Raw genomic sequence first — 23,703 nt, forward strand, 5'->3', positions numbered from 1 at the left:
AGGATATTCTTCCAAGGATGAATAATACCAACACATATGGCGAGATATATCCCTTTTAAAAATCTTCCTTTTAAAAATTTTACTTCTCAGGATATTTTAGCTTCACATTGGCTACAACTTCTAGTGTATGTGTATTGTATCTACATGTCTAGCTACATTGATGGCAAACCTTATTCTCTACTTTATTGGAACAAAGGGAGGATCTATAATTTTCCCTATGGGGACAGAGAATGTTATGCTGCCCTGTGGAAATGTTCCAATGTGTGCCGTGCCCCTAAAAAGGAGTGAGGGGAGCATCCAGGGTGAGTTAGACAGAACCTATTTTCTTCAATCCATGACCCCACAGGGGATGTTATGGTTCTTCTACACTGAACCTTACCTACATCATATAATTAGGGAATTAAATATAGGCATCATACTCACCAGCTCCTTCTAGGATCCTCCATGCTTGAAACATTTCCTTAAAAATAAACCAAGCAAATTAAGGAAATTATTTCTAGAAGCCATGAACTATGGGTGTGGGATATTTAATATAGTACAGTATACACTTGATGGGTCAGTTAGTTTTACAGAATTCTTTTTTTTACATTAATCTTTGTTACAAGGGATGGCTTATTAGGAGGTTGGGATCGATGTTATCTATTTATAAGCTATTCATAAAAATAAGATTTTTTGAAAAATAAAATTAGAAAAACCTCTAGGTTTGAAATACAACCATACTGATAGACCATGTAGTTTGTCATTCAAAAACCAACTTTGCTAATTTGAGTGAGACTCATCACCGGAGTGGCCCAGGGTGATTCATTTCTTGCTCACAGCGATATTTAAAGACCATCTTCTAAGACATAGATGACATCTGCATCAGTGGAGGAAGTACCCATAGTGAAGAAATAATGTGTATATCCAACATTTAGTCACTGTAAGATCAAAGAGATCTTTATGCTCTGTGAAAAATCTCTAATCCTTCAATCTGTTTTGTGTTATTCAATCCTTGGTAAAGAACACAACATGGTTAATTCCCATTTCATAATCATTTCATTCATTTGAAGACATTTGGTGGACCTTCTGATTTTTAGTATGGGTATTCCTATTTCCTTCTGCCAGGCCACATCATGCCTGGCACCAAGGTGTGGTTGAAAGGCCATTGAATTTAGAGTCAGAAAATATAGCTTTAAATCCCAGTTCTTTGTGTATTTCCATTTCAACCTTGGCTAAGTCATTTGGCTTCAGTTTTCTCATCTGTAAAATGAGGGATTTTCAGTCCTCCTCTAGCTCTAAATGCTATGACTTGTTTAATATCCTCTTAATAATCGTTGTCTCTATAATGACCAATTTTCCACATCTCTCTTAATGGTGACCTTGATTATAGACCATATAGACATTTTAAGACCACAACTAATTCTATGTGAAAACAAAAAGAATGATTTTCCTCATCCTTTAGGGATAGTTGACATTGAACTCTCTCTTTTTAATTCTTTAGCTTTTAGTTGGTATTCTAGTGAGATATTAATAACATATTTTAAACTTGTTATCCATTATGACACCCCACAGGCTTCTTCTACTGTATTTGTGCCAAGTTACTCTTTTCCCCTTCTTGTACTTGTATAGGGCTTGTCCAAGACAAAATGTTACTCCTCATCCTGACATTTAATATTCCATTATCCTTTATCAATTTCATCTCTGATTATTAACAGCAGCTAATAGGCATAACAATTAGGCCAATTATGTGGAACTTTTCTGGAAGAGCTATCTATGTGGGAATCCTAACTTTTGTATAACAAGATATTAAAACTGAATAAAAGTAGTAGTAACTTAAGTACATGTACTATATTCATTTTTTTCTATCAGAAACCAAGTATAAATATGTATAAATTAAATACAGGCAGTTTTTCCAGGGAGAGTAACAGGTGAATGACCTTAAAGACCATCTCCGTTCTAAGCTTATGACAAAGAATGTAGACTTCCTAGACAAAAAGGTGGGGGGCGGGGGGGAGAGGGCGGAATTCATCCATAGAGGAAGTCAGGAAACATAAAATATGGGACAAGTATAGAAGAATGAATTTTGAATCCCTATAATTCTATTACACATATAGATCTGGATTTTCTGAAAAGGAATCACAATTCTATATTTCATGGAAAGAGAAAGTACTCACAGGTACTAGAAGGTTCAGGGAAACCTATTACTTGCCCAAATAAAAAGATACTTAGTGGTCTTTAGTAGCTCCTGTTGGACAAATGTGACTACACACATATGTACATGTGGGTTAAACAGTGGGTGCTCTGTTTTCCAGGTAATTATATTTGAAACATGACCAAAATCAAACCTTCAAAACTTATCAAATGTTCTTGCCACTACCTGCTTTTAGCGACTCACGAATTTGCCAAAATTCTTAAGATGGTACAAAGGGATTATGAAGTCCTAGGAAATAAAATGAAGGACTTAAGCTCACACATGATGCTTTCATTATGTCTTTTAGCCGAAGGCTGACATTGTGGAAAAGAAAGGGCAATGTATCAACAGATAATCTTATTTGTTAATCTCCTAATTATTAATATCAAGTGAAGTAGAAAATAAGAACACACGTGCCCACCAAAGGTAGTTGCCCTTGCCATGGAGGATGCCTCTTACTAAGTCCAAATTGGACAGTATCTGTAAAGATGGAGACGTCTGTAAGTTTCCATTTGTGCATGACTGCATGTGCGTGACCATCACATGAAATTCCCTAGTAACTCAAAAAGTGAGTGACTCCTAATATGGAGATTTCAGCTCAATGATATAAAAGACTTCATATCAAGTAAAGCTATCTGAAAATAGAATCCGTTTCTTTATCATGTATGAGTTTTTGTAAATTTGGGGGCGAGAGTCATTTGAAGTTTTTAGAAGAACACACATCACTCATGTGAAGAGTTGATTGCTGTGTTGAGTAGAATTGTACACCAGATCACTTTTCAGAGTCTCTTTTGGTGCTAAGATACTGTTCTACGACTCTAAAAGTGATATGAAATATAATTAATAAATGATGGTGATTTTGATATTCCTAAGTTTATGGCTTAGATCTTGCCCTAAATAAATAATGTTACATTTTATTAAATTGCTAAGGCAGTGGCATATTTTCTGTGAGCATATCCACGTGTTTTAAATCAGACCATTAGACCCATAGTTTAATTTAAATAAATACATGAAACTTGGAACTCTTAGAACCCTAAAAGCAAATTTGCTTCAAATACTCTTCAAAAGAAAAATCCTGGTCATTGTATCCAAATATAATTACCTGTCCATTTCCTAAACAGGCTTCTTTCTATGAAACGAAGTCTTTGAATACACCCAATGCATAATCACCTGTCATAATCACATTACTAGACTTTCCAGTTGGAGTCTCCGAAGGAAAAATTCCTTTTGATGAAGCCATACAGACTCTGGGCAATTACCATTTCTGTGAACCTTCATAAACCATATTTTTATAGCTTGTGTACTGGAATTTTGTCAATAATAGAAACTAACCTTGATTAATTCCTTTCCATATACTCTCAAGTTCAATGACAGAGGCTCAGCAACCACATCTCTCAGTTTTGGGCTTGGGCACTTGCAGTCAGGTGCTTTCTTACTCTCTCCTTGCTTATCTTGTGTCACAACTCTTAAGTAATCATATCCATTTTGATCTTTCCTGTCTATTTTTAGATACCAATAACAAGATTATCCACTGGTTATCTAAGAGCCAGCTTTCCATGAATTCTATACACCTTTGCCAAATCGCTCATTATCCTTAAAATCTGCCTCCTTCCCACCCTCCCTTCACCCCCATTTTTAAAAGAATGTTATAAGAGGAAAAAGTCCTTTGAACCTGAGTTCAGCTTCTTGCTCTGCTACTTCATATGACATTCCGCAAGTAATTTAACTTCTATAGGCTCAGTTTTCACATCTGTAAAATCAAAGGGCTGAACCAGGAAAATTTCTAAGGTCTCTTCTAGTCAAAATGCCTCTCACTTAGAATTTATCTGTTTTTCAACTAATGGCATCTAAAAAACCTGCTTCCTTCATATACTGATTCTCTTTGGGGAACAAAGGATAAATCGCAAAACTTCTACTGAATACTATGTCTTTTGTTTGTTTCTTCTTTGGTTTTGCCTATCTTTCTTTCCTCAGCTATTAAACAGTGCAGAACACCTTCAAAATTATTGTTTATTCTTCCAGGACAGAAATGGCTTCTATGACATCTTGATTAACAAATGCATCAGTGTAATATGCTATCATGCCTTCGCTGTAGCTGATCCTTATTAATTTTATTTCCAAATTACCAAACTAATTTTATTATCAAATTTTATTATCAGATTATCAAAAATACTTTGAAAAATGAAAAGCTTGTTACAGCAAACATTTAGTGGAATAATAATTACCATCAAACTTTGAATTACCCAGCTAGTCCTACTTTGGATTTAAGTTTAGACCACCAAGGAATATAGTTCTATCCTCTCATTTAATCATTGAAAAGACTAAAAGGGCCACAGAGATAACATCACTAATGCATAGTCACACAGCTAATAAGTGACAAAGCTAGGAATTAAAGTCAGGTATTCTGACTTCATATACAAAAATTTCCATTGACTATCCTTCTTGGAATCTCAATTTCTTGCCTTCTTCCTCTATCTTCCCTCTTAAATCAGATATAATTGAGATTTATAGCTGTATAAGAACTTAATCCTATAATAAGTTAATTTAACTATAGAATATGGTTCCACTACTATCCCTTCCAGATTTCTATCTTATAGGTAGAATTCTAAACTGAAATCAAGCAACATCAATCATTAAACATTAGTAAGCACCTACTACAGAGGAAGAAATTATTGAAAACCCATCATACAGTACAGTCTTGCATCATCCTATACTAACTCCTTCCTGAGTTACTTTCTCATCTCAACTTCTGAGTGGTCTCTGCTGCTTTTGTTGGATGAAACCAGACAACCTAAGAGAAGGGAACAGTCTTTTCTTGTCTGCACCTAGCTAACAGAAAGAACCTCCTTCTTATATTTTCCTTATGACTAGGAAAGAATTAGGCAGACTAATGAATGAAGGTTTTAAGTTCTACTCTCTATCCAAACTAATTTGGGTCCTAAGGTACTTTTCAAAAGAAATTCTGACAATTGTGATTATATTTGTGGAGAGAATTTTAAAAATATCATTTCTAAGTCCAATGTTTTCAACAGACTCCAAGATAAGGGAAAATGTGGTATATGTTGTCAGCCCCACCTATACAACCATGTTTCAGGATTTCAGCTATTTGACACTCCATCATAAATAAATGCATAAAACAATTGAATGGAAATAATGCTGCCTATTTTTTAGAGAAAAAAATGGATAATGAGTGAAGTAATTTAGGAAGTCTAATAGTAAAGCCAGATTTTGGAGGGTTTTTCAACTACTTCATTGTAATTGGATAATATGTTTGGCGATGATATTCAAACAGTATAGCTTCATTAAATCCTGCATAGTATATCTGAAGTTTATGGGCTCATTTGGCATATATTTGCAGTAGCTGTTGCATGGAAGCACTATTACCTTGTCTTTTTTTAAAGTTTTATAGCCCAGTAAAAGGTTTATTTTATTGAAGCTTTCTTCCATCCATCAGAATGTACTGGTGTCAAGTACCAGTTACTGAGAGTATAACATAAACCCCATTTGGGAGTAGAGACAAAGGAGCCACATAGATTTAAAAGAAGATGAGGAAGGAAAACAATGACTCTAAATTCAGACTGTTTTTTAAACCTGTGCAATAATGACTTTCCTAACGTCTCAGTGCTTAAAGAGAGCGCCAGATCAGGAAGATCTGGGTTCAAGTTCTTACCTCTGGCACATACTTACTGTGTGACTCTGGACAAGTTATTTAACCTCTTCATGCCCCGTGTAACTGACTGAAAGTTGGAACAGATGAGTTCTGCACTGGGAGACAGAGTTTTCCCATAGGGAATTCCCTACACTAATAAATAAAACCTACTTCTCTCCAAAGAAAAATTAGTACTTAATTTTAAAATGAAGCTCACATCTTGGCCTAGAGAGAAGAACAATCTCAACTGTAGCACTATTTTCCTTTGTAATTTATTGTGTTACATATAAAATGTCTGTTGTAGCCTTTGGATCGTTATGGTAAATGCTTTTTGTGTTCCCTGGGAACAGACTCTATTGGGATAACTTGGTTAATCAATTCAAAGATTCACTGTTGTTGTTGTTTCCTTGAGTTTATATTCTTTAAATGTTTATGATGGTACGCCTATGATGTCATTTTTACTAATCTTATTAAAGGGGGAAAACATGGAATCTTGAATGCTGTACCTCAATTTTATTGTGATGATTTTGCTGGTTACCAGGTGGGGTGGCAGTTGAAAAATTTGGTGAATGCTCTACGAGAGGACCCGAGTGGTGTTATCTTAACTTTGAAAAAGCGACCTCAGAGCATGCTTACCTCAGCACCAGCTTTACTGAAAAATATGAGATGGAAGCCCCTTGCTCTGCAGGTAATGAAGCTTAATCATAAGTCATACACCATCATTGTAGCCATAGATTACCGCAGTGATGCTTCTTTATTATTGTGCCTCATCTCAGCAGCACATGGATTAACTTTGTATGCTTTGGAAAATTTGTTTGTGAAATGATCTCTTCATAGCCTGCCCTGCTAGGCTCAATTGTGATCAAATTTGATAGGGTTATTATAATTAATTTCTAATCTATAAATGGCCCTCTCCCATCCCACATCTTCACCAATTGATTGATCGATATTTGTAGCATTATCCAAAGAACCACAGGATACCTCTTGTGGAAAGATGCATAAAACATGAAAATGAATGGTTTCCTTTTGTGCAGTGATATTTGCCGCTAAAGGTTTATTTTTATATGCCACACACATTCATGCACATACACATAGAGTGTTGAGGCACAGCTAAATCATAGCTTACAGAATAATTTTTAAAGGTCACAAAAATATAATTTATATATTATGATGAAATGAGTTGCACTTAGTTCTGAAAATGTACCCAATTAAACAGTTTTATCCTCTCCTCTACTTAATAAAAATAATATAAATAGATAAATTAACTAGTGTGCCAAACATTTGGAAATCATTGCATTCAGTTCTCAGTGTTTTACTTCAACAAGTATTATACCATGATACATTACTTTGGACATTGTTTAAATTATAATCATTAAGAAATAAATATATAGAGGGTGAGGAAAGTTTGGGATTGATTGATGAAAGATGAAAATATTCTCCCATTATTATTAAGATGTAATCTTTAATCATATTATAGGAGGACTACTTTTTTCTTTCATGAAATCTCCATTAAAAAAACAAACTATTATCCTCTCTGAAGAAAGACTAGATTTTGAAAAAAATTAAAGTGGCCCATTGATATAGAACATTGTGCATTGTCCAAGTTAAAAAAAGAAAGAAAAGTAAAATATGAATATACCATTGCTGTCAATGCTGTTTAAAATATTTGCAAGTTTTATAATTGTCATTAATGCCTTTCATAAATTACTTTTCTTTTCTAATAGCTAAACTTTCCACCATCTTTCAATATGAACAGTTTTGTACATTTTAAAAATACTGTGCTGTTCACTGAACCAAAATTTAGCAATATATTTGAACCAAATGAAAAGCTCATTAATTGTTTCTATAATAAATTCTTTGAATTCCTAATGAGAATCTTTTTCCCTGAAAATACGTATTTGACTATATGTTATCAATAACAAATAATGCATACATTCTTTTTAATGTTTAATTAAGGATATTTGCTAATTTGCAAGATCAAAGATTTGAATGAGTCAATGAACCAAATTTTAGCATGTCAAAACTGGGCACTAGATGCTCTTTCATCATTTCATGGCATTCTATTTACTCACTGCATCATAAGTTGCTTTGTTCTTCCACCCTATTGTTTCCCATTGGCATAGCTTACACAAAGATCCTTCATCAGGGTCTAATGGGTGGGGGTCATAGTTGAGGTGAAAACGAAGGCCATTTTTTCAAAGATAGCCTTCATTTTCCATGAATTTGCAATGATATTGAATAATTCTTTTTTAGCCCCTCATCTCTCATTTCAAACACCAAATAATCAGTTCCATCTTCTGTGCACATTATTCCGAAAGAATATCTTGACTATAAAGATATTAATGGTTTTTCCCCCTACTTTTAGAATGTGGCTACAAACACAAAATGAAGTGGAGAATTAAGGTAACTACAGTATCCAAATAAGAATCACTTTTGACTGAACCGAAATAATTAAGGGAAGAGTATCTTCTTCAGTTGGATAATTGCTCTAATTACCTCCCTTTCTCAAGTATATTTTGTAGGCATATTGATAAAGCAGGAGAATAAGGACTTTGATAGAAAACTGCTTTAACCTATTCTTCATGCCAGAATTACCATAGAATAGGCCTAAATAGGCCTGTTCCCTAGACACCAAGGAATCTGTACCATTAGCCTACTAATTGAGTTTATTCCTCAGTGTCCTCTTATTGTAGCTAAGTGCTATTTTCAGTCATATTTTTCAGGTGGCTCAAACAGACCCAGATTGCACTGAAATTCTAGAACTTATAGCCACATGTTATGTATAAATATTTTGGCTACGGACTTGTTTCTGACATGAATCAAACACCTGTGGAAAATAAGGTATAAGAAAGTGACTATTTGATCCTTTCTGTGATGAGCTAATCTTTACAAATAAGGGAAGATCAGGTTTTGACTGAAGACTTCCTAGTGATGTTAAGTATACCCTCATGACAAGGCTGAGTTCTGTGGGATTTAGGGGGTAAGGAAAGTTCTCTCTTCCATCAGGAACATTCCCACTATGTCTGTTGCAAAGTTATCAGATCATCTGAGGTCAAATATTGATTGGTACAGTGAAGTGTTTCTAGAGATAGGTGATATGAGGTAAAATCTTGGCATTGACACATTACCTTTGTGATCTTGGGCAAGTAACAGTGTCCTTGAGCCTCAGTTTCCTCTAATAAATATGAAAGTATTGGCCTAGATGATCTCTAAGGTCTCTTCCAGATATAAATAAATCAATAATTATTTATTAACCACCTTTACTGTGCTAAGTGCTGGGGACACAGAAAGAGACAAAAGACAATTCCTGCCCTGGAGGAGGTTACAGTCCAATACAGGAGACAACATACAAGCAAATACATGCCTAAATATGGGACAAATACCAAATACAGGGGCGGGGAGGAAGACCCTGGAATTAAGAGGGGTTGGAAGAGACTTTCTATAAGAAAGTAGGATTTTAGCTGGGACTTCAAGGAAGCCATGAAAATCAATAATTAGAATGGAGAAGGGATTGTCCAGGGGGACAGTCAGAAAATATCCATAGCAGAGAGAGGGAGTGTCTTCTTCCATGATCCTATTCTAGAAAAAAAGGGAAGTGTAATAAAAATGGTAGGTGATGGTAGAAACTATATCTATCTATCTAGCCCCCAACATAGTCTGTGAATGGCTTTGTTCTTTAGTAGCAAGATGGTTCGGTTGTCATTCTCATCTAAGGAATAAGAGTTAAATTGACAACACTGACAATCAGCAAAATAAAAATAAACACTGATATCATTTTCAAGATATCTGCTTATGATGCCAACACATACAAGAACATAGACATTCAAAATCCTCATTTAATCACTTAGACTTGTCACCAGATGTCAGGATAGAGAAATTATCTTTGTTCTTTTATTTCATTCTTCTTGTACTGTTATTAATTAGTTCACTACAGCTAGAATGCTTATAACTATAAAAATATGGAGGATAGTAGAAAACAAAATTCTAAATGTCATTTCTTTGAGTGTTTTTTTTCTTTTAATTATAAGAGATGCTAAATTATTAAGCAAAGTTTAATTTTCAAATTCGAGAATTCCAGGTGTAGTAAGTCCAGCAACACTTTGCCATGTTTACAGGCTAATTGGAGAGACAACATGCAAACAAATTCATACAAGGCAAACTATATAAAAGATAAATACTAAATAATTAACTGTGAGGAAGGCCCTGGAATTAAGAGCAGAGAAAGAAGTCTTTTCTCTCTTTATTTCTCAAATAACTACCCAAAAAATGGTGATTGTCTATATGTAAAAGAATGAATAATCAACATATAGATGCTAATAAGTGATTTTTTAATTTTAAATTAAATTTAATTAAATTTAAATTTAATATTTTTAAACATATTTTATACTTGAGACCATTTTTCATCAGACAACTGATTCAGTGAATTAAGAGCCAGATCTACAGATAGGAGGTCCTGAGTTCAAATTTGACCTCAGAAACTTCCTAGCTGTGCAACTGTAGACAAATCACTTAACCTCCATTGCCCAGCCCTTAATGATCTTCTGCCTTGGAACCACTAAACAACATTGATTTTAAGAGAGAAGGTATGGATTTTTTAAAAAAGAAACAATTGTTTAAAATTTCAAGGGGAATTGTACTGTGAATTCAAATAAACAATCAATAAATGAAGGGCATTCTCTTATTTTAAAATAAAAACATAAAACCTAATTGTACTAAACAAAATTAAAGCTTCAATAATTTTTTTTAGTTTTATACATACTGAAAATAGTATTTCTAATAGAAATTTTGACTGACCAGTCATGAAGTGAGATGACTAATTAACAGTAGTAAATCATCCAACCTCATTTAGAATCTCTCACTCAGAATAAGTTCATATTTGTGCATTTTATGAAACTTGAAAGGGCTGAGATGTGCATAATTATTGTCTCAAAGGGCACATTTTAAGAAGGAAAGCTCCAGGTCTTCAAACAACTCCTTTCGCCATGGTGAACACTATTGGCAATCTTCTAATGATGTATTAAACAGGCAAAACTTCTACGTTACAAGTTTGTCATTGTTGATAGATAGCTATAGATAACCGGGCTGTCATCCTAGGGGCCAGTGGTAACAAGTTTTGCTTTTAGAATGCAAATCAAGACTAGCTTGTGTCTTCCATGCTGTGTTGGCAAAAGCATCCTCTGTAGCTGCTTTCCCTGGTAAATTGAGCCAAATACTTAGAGGGAGAATGGCAAAAAGAGAAGAACAGTATGACTTCTTACTGAAGTTCCTTGGAATAAGGGAGCAATCACAGTTCGAATGTGGGTTAGTCACGGGAGGATATTTTTAGATGTAGATGTTTTTGAAAATGATTATCCGAAGATCACTTGAATTTGGCTCTTGTGATAATGTCTTTCAGTGATTGTGTGGGTGAATTAAATGGACACAGCATGATTTTCTGCAAAGGCAGAATGTTCTTTGAATAGATTGTTGAAATTTTGTATTTTTTCATAATGCATAGGGTCAAAAAAGTTTCTTCTTAGAGAACATATTCTGAAATGGTCATTGAAATTGGTGGAGGTATGCAATTCAGTGGGCACATATATCAATTTTACCCACAATTTTGCATAAAGCAAGGTCCCAATGTATGTATTCTTGAAATTACATTCATAATCTGTTTTTAATCCATTATAATTATATTGTATTTCTAACCCATACTATCTACATTGTATTTCTGTGTGTTGTTTTGCTTTTTACATTGTGAATTTTGCCATAGATATCTATATATCTAAGTGCCAATTTTGCATAATGAAAAACCTTGGATAAAAAGGAAGATGTTTTTACTTACTATATGGAAGAAGGGGGAGTCTTTTAAAAACCATGAAAAGAGAACAGCCTTATTGTAGTCATTATGCCCCATCAAATGGCATTGTTTTCCCAGAAAAACTGATAATGTTAACTATGTTAGCATTATATTTGTTAAAATAATCATTTTTCAGATGTTCACAATAATAAAATTATTTTAATAAACAGCACAAAATGCTAGCTGAAAGATATTAGTGGTGATAGGTTTCAATCTGTAGCATTAATAAGTGGTTTTTTATAGGTAAAATAGTTTGGGTTTGTTATTTTAAGTAGGAAAAAACTAATGACAGGGATGAAGCCAGTGTTATTGATGGAAAAGGGGTGGAAGATCAATGTTCAGCCAATAATGTAATTCCTCTTGACAGTGAAGCTCAAATGATTCCATTTTGCACATATCCAGATTAGTAAATAGCTCCAAGCAGCTGTCACATCACATTGCATTAGCCTATTGTTTCAGTAAATCAAATGAAAGGACACAGACACATAGGAGTGCTTTAACTGATATTAATGAAAGAATTGCATAATCATAATTATGATTTAGAAAGCTGCTCTATGTCTTCTTTTCTTGATAACATAAGTATGATATAGAAATTCAAGAGAGTTAGTAGAATAATATTGTGTATACTCCTAAGACTAAAAGATGATAAGTAAATTAGTGTATCTGCAGAAAAATACAGTGTATAAAGTGATGACTCAGTGGAGTAAATTAGCCATTTATGAACAAAGACTTGACCAAGAATTAATCAGAACCTATGGTTTTTAAATTGTTATTATGATACATATGGCAGATAAGGGTTTTTTTGTGAAAGCAACTATTAAACTTGTTAAATTATAGATGTTTATAGATGTATATAAGAATTATTTATTGGCCAAATACACAAATTCATGGTCAAAATATTCTATATTATCTTAGTCATCTTAAAGCAAAGAAAAAAGTTCTTATGTTCGCTGGAGAATAACAAAATCATTTATGTTGCATAATATTTAGACACCAGAGAAACTATCAAATAACTGAAGGGAAGAATTATTAATTTAGGTTTTCTAGCATTTAGGGTCTTTTTAGAATGTCTAGCCAGCCTAACTAAGGTGAATGGTGGAAGGGAGTTTTTGCAAATTTCCAAATGAAAGGTAACAGATAGTACAAAGATTGGACCTTTAAAAATGAAATTATTTCTAATACCAAAAATCACTGAATCCTTTTGAATTTTAGAAAATTTTTCAAGGAGGAGTATCCATCCCGTGTTTAGTATTCAGGATGATTTAATTTCCCTGGATCATTTCTTTGGTTCATTTATCATAAGATGCCAGTTTATATACACATATAAATCTATATGTGTAAATACACATATAAATGCACATATAAATATGTAGATATATTTTATGGGTATATAAAGAAGCTATGTTATCAATAAAGAAAAGAAGTCCTATATTTGGAATGGGAGATTTCAATTCATATGAACTTACATTGGTCCCAGAGTGAAGTCCTGGCTTCACAATTTATCTGATCAGATTTCTTTGTCATTTTTATGGAATAGAAAGCAAACTATTGATTGTTGTTACATTAGTTGGTCATAAAGGGGTCTAGTTATTTTACTTCAAGATGTTCTTTGAATTGAAAAGTTCATTTATGATGTTCTTTAGCTGTTTAAAAGTAGACTAATTTAGGTAAAAAGCATGACCTAAAATTTCTAGAGGATGCAGAGCTGGAAGGGGCTTACAGCTAGAATCATGATGTTCCTTCCCAGAGCCAACCCTGCCATTTTGGAGATGAGGAAATTGTAAGAACTGAAGCAACTTGGTCAATGTCACACATGTAAAAATGCAAGAATTAGAATTGAAACCCAGATTCTTTCTCATCCTCATAATGATTTTCTTTCCTAACATCTGAGGCTATATGTATTTTATAAAGTTTTCTCAAATTCAGCATCTTCCAGGAGTACTTGGCAAAACAATGAATAAGTAGGTCCATCGACAAGAAAGTTTCAAATACAATACTGCAGTCATTTGGTGGTATTGAAAAGTGTACAGCAAAAGAGTTAGAACGTTCAAATTATGTCAAACACAGATGAAAGAGGTAGTGGAAGTTGTGTAACACTACGTTTCCAGAGCATTTTATATGGTTCCCAAAATAACATCTCTAAACTGACTTGACAATATGAGAAAAGTCAGAACATGAATTAGATCTGGTAGAGCAATAAAACTCCCTGTACTTTATGTTGCTGGTTTGACACGGCAATATAAAATATATTTTGAGAGCTATATTCTGTTCGTGTGGTCTTGAATTTGAAATACTTGGGAAATGGATAACACTGCCTCCCAGAAGATCTTCATGGGCCCTTTGGTTAGAAGTTTTTAAGAAAAAATTACATATGTTAACATTTGTTCTATTTTGAAGATTTTTAGGCTCCATCACACAGATCTTTTGATAAGGTGAAAGCACCATTCTGTAATAAATTCCTTCCAGTTTGCAACAAATCTTTCTATAAGCCCTCTGGTACCATTTAAGATCCCCCACCCAGCCCCTTTGAAAAGGATTAAAAACAAAAACATGTCACACCAAACTGTACATGGATAGAGAGGTTATTGAAGCAAACTTCTGAGTAATTATTGTAGAACAGTTTTTCCAATCATAAGAATACTTATTAGACCCATTTATCACTGGCTACAGCTTATTGAAGATTCATACTCAAGCCGAGCTGGAAGTGTGAGCAAGGGAGAGGAAGACATAAGGGTCAGAAAACAGAATAAAGGCAACAATATGGCTCAGTGAATAGAGAGCCAGGCCTAGAGAAAGGAGGTCCTAGATCCAAATTTGGCCTCATTTACTTCCTACCTGTGTGACCCTTGGCAAGTCAAACTACCTCTCTTCTGCCTTGGAACTGATATTTAGTATCAATTCTAAGACAGAAGGTAAGGGTTTTAAAAAAAGAACACAAAAGTACCCTACTTGATATAAAGATTCAAAATCACATATGGAGGAAGGGGAAGAAGTATTCTTTGTTACAACTGTCTTCTATTCACTCTAACTTTCCATTAGCTGTTAATGAAAGTGGTAGCAATTTTGTATATTTATTATTCAGAATGTCATAAAGAATGATGACTTGGTGGTGGTGGTGGGGAGGGTGGAAATAAACACTAGGATGAGCTTTATTCTGTTTTGTATTTCATTTTCTCTGTTCTTAAACATTTAGTAAAAAAAAGTAGTTAGTTCTGATTAATTGTATGCCATTGCATCTCCTCAAATTTTAGAGTATACTCTTTGGAAAGAAATTATTGTTCAGTTTTCAGGTAGCTTTTCAGGTAGACCCTGAGATCTATCATCTTACATTCTATAGTCCTGTTTCCTAGGGTCTTCTGCAATGATATTTTCTACTGTAACAAGCTTGACTTCAGCTAAATATTCAAGGGAAGATCTGAGGGGGAAAGTTGACCCAGGCTAGGTGATTTGTTTTTAGCTGAACTAAGAAAAGAAACTGAAGCATCTTTAACTGGACTTAGCATTTTTTTCTTTGAAAAATATCCGATAGCTTAAATCTACATGGTGGCTGCTCTATTTGAGTGTTATAAAAGAGGACAGAGCATAACAGAAATGAAAACTGCATGATTTTGAGGGAAGCAAGAGTGTCACTGGAATATTGTAGAGAAGGAAGTAATGATAGATCTTTCCAGACCCAGCAAGTTTCTCTGTTGCATTATGCAATGAAAAAAACAAGAAAATAAAATCTGGAATGATTACAAGAACTACACCAGGTAAACTGGGGAAACTTAATACAGAACCAAATATAAACCTAGAGTGCCAGCATAATACTGTAGAAAAGCTCAAAATTTTGGTTCAGGGGACTTATGTTAAAATCCAAGATCTGCCACTTATTGCTATGACCTTGTAGGGCAAGTCATTTAATTTCCTGAAACTCAGTTCCCTCATCTATAAAATGGGAGTATCAAACAAGATGATTTCTAAGGGCCTTTTCAGCTCTAAATCTTTCATCCTTACTGAAATTGAAAAAAAAAAAAAACAAAAGGGGAATAAAAGAAATTGAGTCAAACACTGAAAAGACTAGTTTTCTCTTCGAAGACATTTGAATATGATATTCTATGTTCATTGTGTGGATTATTACAAAATAAAAAGAGGCATTATGTTTAAATAATGTTATGCCACTTATTTGGGCTAGAAAATGTTTACCTCTTAATTATTTTAGTTAAGATTTCACCATTCACTATATGCTCAGTTTTTTTATTTGTTTGTTTACTTGCTTTGTTATCAACTTATATAAAGAAGACTTTAAGTAATCAGTGTTTACACTCATCTGGCTATATTGTTTGAAACATGTTGCCTTTTGCATGCTTTTGGTGACTTCATTTCTTTCTCCTTCATTTAGTTGCGCAGTTTTAAAGAGTGCTAGAGAAATGTTTGTATTTTCAAAATTGTATTTAACTATTCATACATGACTTTAATATTGCAATATCAGTATTTATTTTTCCTTTCCCACCAAATCTGACCATATTTGATACCATCTACTTCATGCTATCATACTTTAGTTCTCCTTTGGCCAACTACAAACTAAGCTCAAAGGATATTGATTCTTTGTTTGGTATTATGTTTGAGTCTGCTTAACAAATATTAATAATTCTCACTTTGTAAAATATGACTTATTTCTGATAAAGCCACTATCTCTAAGTATTTGTTTATGTAACTTCATGATTCTAAGGGAATTGAATATTGTCAGGAAAAATCATCAACTCTAGGTAATAATATTACAATGTTCTTTTTGTATGTGACCAGTTTACTTTTGATTTACATACAATGATTGAAGTATTTCACTGTTTTAAAACCCTAATAATTTTTCTGTCCATTTTATTTTCTTCATTGATGTAAATATATTTTAGATAGATAAAGACATATATACACATATACTTACATGATTGTATATAATGGTGCAAATATATATCATTTAAATCTCAGATGATTTTAGATAGATAGATAGATAGATAGATAGATAGATATAGATATAGATATTTGTTGTAATTTAAAGCATTAAGATCTTGCACCTATTACTACAAACATCTGTACCAAATCATGATTATAAGGTAAGAAATGTAGCTACAAATAATAATTGTTCTTTGTGGCTTTGGTTTCATTTTTCTTTGCTCTATACAAAATGTAAAGATGAATTATGTATGCCTACACAAAAAAAATTCATTTTATTTGAGCAAATAAACTAGTCAATCCAATGAAAAAAATTGGGCAGTTTAGCCAAATAATTGGATTGACTCATTGTTTTCCATTATTTTAATGAATTAATTCAGCAAACTGAACCAAGTGGTCAATTCAGTCAGAATAGTCAACCAGTGGTTCATACAGGAACTGCTGGAATTCCTAACTAATAAAAATTCACAGACAATTTTGAGTGACAGGAATGGCAAGTAATATTCATAGCAACATGACAAAGGATGCATTAAAATAGAAATTTAGATAAACTGCAATTTTGAACATAAATTGGCAAAAAAGAAGGAAGGAAGCGAGAGAAAGGAGGGAGAGGGAGAGGAAGAGGGAGGAGGGTGGAAAAAGGGAGGGAGGGAGGGAGGAAGGAAAGAAGGGAAGGAAAGGAAAGGAGAGGAGAAGGGAGGGGGAGAGAGAGAGAGAGAGAGAGAGAGGGAGGGACGGAGGGAGGGCAGGGAGGGAGAGAGGGAGGGAGAAAGAGAAGAAAGGAAGGGCCTTGTATCACTGAAGCGCAATATGTAAAACAAATTCCCATTTTGGCCACATACAAAAATGAATAATAATTTTTCCCATTCACATCTTTCTCAAACAGATTCCATCTTACTTTTGTATTTCAGTATCTCTCTGACATAATGAGAGGAATATACGAGGTGTTCCATTCTATACATTTTAAATAAGAGTATTAGAAATAATTTAGAGAATTTGTGTTTTGGATACCTTGGGGAATTGTTTCATAGCATATTATTTTAAAATATGGGAAGTACTAACCCATATCCACTAAAGTTCTGGAAACAGAATATTGTTTCTACTACTTGCAAAATTATAAAACATGCCCTTCTTGGTTTGAATGTGGATATGAGCTTGAAGTATTAAAAGTTATTGGTTATTAAAATGTTCTTGATTCAATTTCTCTTTTTCAATGTGAAAACAGAGGGGAAACCACAATCACTTTGCTGTGAGCTGTTCTTTGAGATATTTACTGTGAATTGTAAGCCCATTCATAGAGATTCCTTTAATCAGAATGACCCAGGCCTATAGTGGGGTGACTGGACACCTTTAGCTAGACTGAAGAATCTTAAATAGAGTAGATTTGAATATTTAGGTGACCATTACAATCACAAATTCCAACTTGTCCAAAATGGGAGCCTATCTCACACAATTCTATTTCTAGCAGTTGTAGAAATCTTAAAATGTCTGTCACAAAAGAATTTGCTTTCATCAAATCAAAAATGCCTTCGCTGCATATTTGAACATACCGTAATACCTATCATTCCTCTGCCTATCTTTTGATGAATTATGCTTTATATTTTATTTGCAGGTATATTTATTACACTGCCAAAAACAGTGCATGTATGGGGGAGAGAGAGAGAGAGAGAGAGAGAGAGAGAGAGAGAGAGAGAGAGAGGAGAAGGGTGATTAAGCTTTGCAGGGTTTTTTTCCTTAATAACCATTCCAAATTGATGGAAACTTCATCTTCTATTCAGGATTTGTGATTTCAGACTCCTTTTCAGATAGACCATGTATGGAAAAGAACAGAACTATAAACCTAATTTCAAAATAGGTAGATTATTCAGTTGATAAACGAAAATCGTATTTTACTTTGAAGCTGTGCCTAAAAATGTAAATGACTTTTTTATTAGAGTATAGTCATATTGTCACATTCTAAAGTAGTTTGTAGTTGTCTCTATGTTCAAGGAATATCTCTACAGTAATGGTGCAAATATTTTTCACCTAGACTGAAGTAAGATTGAAGGGTCAGTTAGGCTTTTAATCATGTTTTGTGGCTTTGCTGCACTGTTATTTTATAAATACTTATTTTATATTTCAGGTAGCCAGGGCAGTTGACTAGATAGCATGAATATGCAACTACTTTTATTTGATATGTAACTTCCTAGGTGTGCAAGGTAATGGTAGATTTATTAACCATTGCTACAAACTCAAAAATGACTAATGTGTTAAATAAATGTCTCTTTGGATTGCTTTCTTGAACCAAAGATTCTTGTTAAAGCTCCTTCTAGGAAGTCAAGAATCGCAAGCACCATTAACTTACATAATAAGAATGCTACAGTATCTTGATGAATGAATGACTCCTTAGGGCCATTCCAACTTTACTTTAACTTTATTTAACAAACTGAATCTTTTAATGCTGTGATACAGACAAGCAGAGAGAGATTCTTGGAAGTGCAGCTAATTATAAATTATGTGAAGCTGTAAGCATGCCTGGTCTGGAATATGAATGATATATGTCATATTGATGCCATAACTTCGGAGTTGGACCATAAATTGACCTTGAGGTGGATAGTGGCTAATGATAATATCTAAAGAATAAACACAGATTTTCCTGGCCTCACTACCAATAATCTTTGTAGTGTTTTCCAAGGATTTATTTGATCTTACTACGGGCTATAGTGGTTTGTCTCTTGAAAAACATAGAAATGCAACATTTTTCTGATCCATTAATTTTCACGTGAGTGGGTTTAGAATCATTAAGTGATTTTTTTATTTCTTCTCTTCCAAAGAGGTGGAGTGGACTACAAGAGACACAATTAATGACTACTTTCTATGGGATAATGAAATATTGTATATTGTTATTACCTTCTAAATACTCAGTCCCATTCTGATACCAGAAGAAGCATTAAAAAAGGAAACTCCATTCCCATGAATGTTAGGATTTCCAAAGAATTTGTGGGACCTAAGTAACAGGAATCTTTTTCAACCAGTTCAGAAACATAAAAGTAACTATTTCTCTTCTCTCTTTGTGTATGCCAAACTAATTTTCTGTTTAAAAGTGAACACAGTAGATGATATTAAAATTATAACCATGTCATTGTTGTTGTTGTGTGTTGTTGTGTGTGTATGTATTTTCTTTTTCATTTTAACCAGCCTCTTATACCTAGAAGTCCCACAAGCAGTGTTGCCACGCCTTCCAGCACCATCAGCACACCCACCAAAAGGGACAGCTCCGCTCTTCAGGACCTCTACATACCCCCTCCTCCAGCAGAGCCCTACATTCCCAGGTACAGCACTAAGACATTGTGCTTTGGTATGCAACCTCTGATTCACACCAGCCACCTGGGAATAAGCGTTGAGTCTTTGCTAGAATTTTTCCCTTTGGATTATTTTCTCCCACCAGTGTAATATAAAAAGATTCTAGAACATCTCTACATGCTACACATGATATTGGCATATGTCTGTGACCAAAAAAAAAAAAAAACAGTCCAAGCTCCATGAACAGAATGTTTTAGACTCAAATTACTTTTGAAGGTTTTTGCTTTTGTTTTCTTAAGGAATACAATAAAGAATCTTTAAAAAAATTACTATAAGGCAAAGGCATTTGAATTTTTTAGCCTTTGGAAATCTAAAAATATCTATTTCTATCTTTCTCTTTTGATTCCTTTTGCTAGATAGAAAGACTTAGACAAAGTAAGTTTAGTTCATAGAAGCACTGATTTTTAAATGTATTTTCTAAACTGACAGGCCCTTCCTATATTTCACTTCCAGACTCTTGCTTGAAATTCCTGACATGTCTGGAATAATAGAGCTTTTCTGCTGTGATTCATTCTGTCCTGAAGCATTCTGATATTCAACCTGGTGGAATGCTGCAGTGCAGAAAATATAGAGAAGGCTTAACACTGAATGGGAATAATTGGTAGCAGTTGTGAGAATTTGCTTCCATTTTTAAAACTAGTCCCATAACATCTCAAAAACACAATCAGATAATTCCTTTTTTTCAAGTGGCACACCTAACAATTATTGTTTTCAGAATATGCAAATTGATTTTTCATATGATAAATTTATTTTTTGTCATTCTTTAATTTGTTATACCTGGAAACATCAGGGATTTTTACATATGTATATGTTAATAGAACATTCTATAAGTGACTATACTTAATATTTTGGTATTATACTGCTAAGTTCAGTAAACATCTATTATTGTAATATTCCCTTTGAATTCATCTAATTTTGAGATCTCATCACATCTGATGTTTTAATTCTTTATTTATAGGATTAACTATGGCCATCAATGACTTGGGAATTTAACATTATTGACTAGTCTCACTTGCATTCTTTACAAAATCATTAAATTTCAAAATGGGAAGAGACCCTAATGGTCATTTTCTTAAGAGATACCTATCCAATTACCACCTATGCATCTTCCCCAAATAGTTGTCTATCTATACTTCCCCTGAAGACTTCCATTAAGAGGTAAGCCTTCACCCCTTGAGTCAGTTTATTCAACTTTTGGAAAACTCTGATTTTTAGAAAGCCTTTCCTTTTATCAAGCCTAATCTATCTCTCTGTAACTTCCACCCATTGAAGCTAATTCTGCCCTGTGTGACCAGTAAAAATAAAGCAAATACTTCCTCCACATGGCAACATTACAAATGCTTGATGATAGCTATCACTCCCCGCCACCCTTAAGTTTTCTCTTTTTCTGACTAAACATTCCTATGTCTATTACCCAACCTTAATATAGTATCTCATCTCCTAACTCTACTGATTACTTCTGCTTATCAATATCTTTCTTTAAATGTCACCCAAAACTCAGCATTTTAGTAGTGATCTTAATTGGAACTATCCTTTCCTATAGTCTAGACCAGTGATGGGCAAACTTTTTAAAGAGGGGGCCAAAGGAAAGGAAATGTTCCTCTGTCAGTCTGTTTCTAAGGCAACTCTTTCAAAGTTTCATTGTATTGTATCCTACTCATTGTATTCATCAGATTAGGAATAATGTCACTGCCAGATAGAATGTTTTAGGGGCCGCTGGACCGCGGGCTGTAGTTTGCCCATCACTGGTCTAGGTACTGATGCCATCTTAGATTATTTTTTAAATTTTATTATCATGTAAAACACACTTCCATATTGATCATTGTGATAAGAGCATACTCATACAAAACCAAAACTCCAAAATAAAAACGTAAATACACTGATGTGAAAGGTAGAGTATTCTTTTGCATCCATACCACTCCAACAGTTCTTTCTCTGAAGGTGGATAGCTTTCCCCATCATAAGATTCCAGATCATTGCATTAATGAGAGTAGCTGTTTTCACAGTATTTCACAATATTGCACTTACTATGTACAATGCTCTCCTGGTCTTGCTTATTTCCCTCTGCATCAGTTCATGCAGAACTTTCCAGCTTTTACCACAAGTTTTTCAATCATTCCCCAATTGATAGACATCCTCTCAATTTCCAATTCTTTGTCACCACAAAAAAGAGCTGCTATAAAAATTTTTTGTACATATAGGTCATTTCTCTTTTTTTATTATCTCTTTGAGATAAAGACCCAGTAGTGGTATTACAGGATCAAAGGGTATGCACAGTTTTATAGCCCTTTGGACATAATTCCAAATTGCCCTCTAGAATGGTTAGATCAATCACAACTCCACCAACAAAGCATTAGTGTCCCAATTTTGCCACATTCCCTCCAACATTTATCACTTTCCTTTACTTTCCTTAATACTGTCATATTAGCCAATCTGATAGGTGTGAGGTGGTACTTCAGCTTTTATATCCAAATCATCTGCCCATTTTGATCTTATCTTGGTATAGGATGTGAGATATTGGTTTATACCTAGTTTCTGTCCTTCTGTTTTCCAGTTTTCCCAGCAGTTTTTGTTAAACAGTGAATCCTTATTCCAAAAGCTGGGGTCTTTTGGTTTATCAGACACTAGGTTGCTAAAGTCATTTACCCCTGCAAATTTTATATCTAATCTATTCCATTGATCTACCAGTCTATTTCTTGGCCAGTAACCAACTCTTCTGATGATTACTGCTTTATATTACAGTTTAAGATATGGTACTGCTAGGCCACCTTCCTTCACATTTTTTCATTAGTTCCCTTGATGGTCTTGATTTTTTGTTCTTTCAAATAAATTTTGTTATTATTATTTTCTAATTCTATAAAATTATTATTTGCTATATTATTATGACACTGAGTAAGTAAATTAATTTTGGTAGAATTGTCATTTTTATTATATTAGCTCTGCCTACCTATAAGCAATTGATATTTTTTCTAATTGTTTAGATTTGACTTTATTAGTGGAAAAAGTATTTTGTAATTGTGTTCATATAATTCCTGGGTTTGTCTTGGCAAATAGAGCCCCAGGTATTTTGTATTGTCTAGAGTGATTTTAAATGAAATTTCTTTTTTATCTCCTGCTACAGAACTTTGTTGGTAATACACAGAAATGCTAATGATTTTCATGGGTTTATTTTGTATCTGCAACTTTACTAAAGTTATTAATTATTTCAACTACTTTTAGTTGATTCTGTAGGATGCTTTGAGTATACCATCATATAATCTTCAAAAGGTGATAATTTGTTCATTGTCTACTTTAATTCCTTCAATTTCTTCTTCTTATCACTAAAGCTAGCATTTCTAATACAGTATTAAATAATGGCGGTGATAATAGGCATCTTTGCTTCACTCCTGAACTTATTTGTCCCCATTGCAGATGATACTTGCTTGTAGTTTTAGGTAGATTCTGCTCATCATTTTAAGGAATGACCCTTTTATTCCTTTAGTTTCTGGGGTTTTAATAGGAATGGGTGTTGTATTTTGTTGAAGACTTTTTCTGAATCTATTGAGATATTCATGTGATGTTTTTAGTTTGGCTAATGATATAGACAATTGTGCTGATAGTTTCCCTAATATTAACAAACCTAACAAGCCCTGAATTTAAATTATTTTTTAACCTTTTTTTAATGATGTCTCACTATTACCTCAAATTAAGGCAGGAGAACAAACATAGGATTTTCTTCATCTGAACTATAATTATATGAATTATCCCATTACATATCTAAGTTTTATTTTTAGA

The 23,703-nt window shown here is 33.7% G+C and overlaps 1 protein-coding gene across 1 annotated transcript in view; it reads left to right on the forward strand.

The window, feature by feature from the left end:
* The window catches only part of CNKSR2 (connector enhancer of kinase suppressor of Ras 2), a 338,457-nt gene that overhangs the window by 198,264 nt on the left and 116,490 nt on the right, over nt 1-23,703 (forward strand). The window contains exons 10-11 of the mRNA XM_044669208.1: nt 6,361-6,507; nt 19,765-19,898. Coding sequence (XP_044525143.1) covers nt 6,361-6,507; nt 19,765-19,898 — 281 coding nt within the window. The remainder of the gene's footprint in view (nt 1-6,360; nt 6,508-19,764; nt 19,899-23,703) is intronic.

This window comes from Gracilinanus agilis, chromosome 3 (assembly GCF_016433145.1).
Source record: "Gracilinanus agilis isolate LMUSP501 chromosome 3, AgileGrace, whole genome shotgun sequence".
Lineage (NCBI taxonomy): Eukaryota > Metazoa > Chordata > Mammalia > Didelphimorphia > Didelphidae > Gracilinanus > Gracilinanus agilis.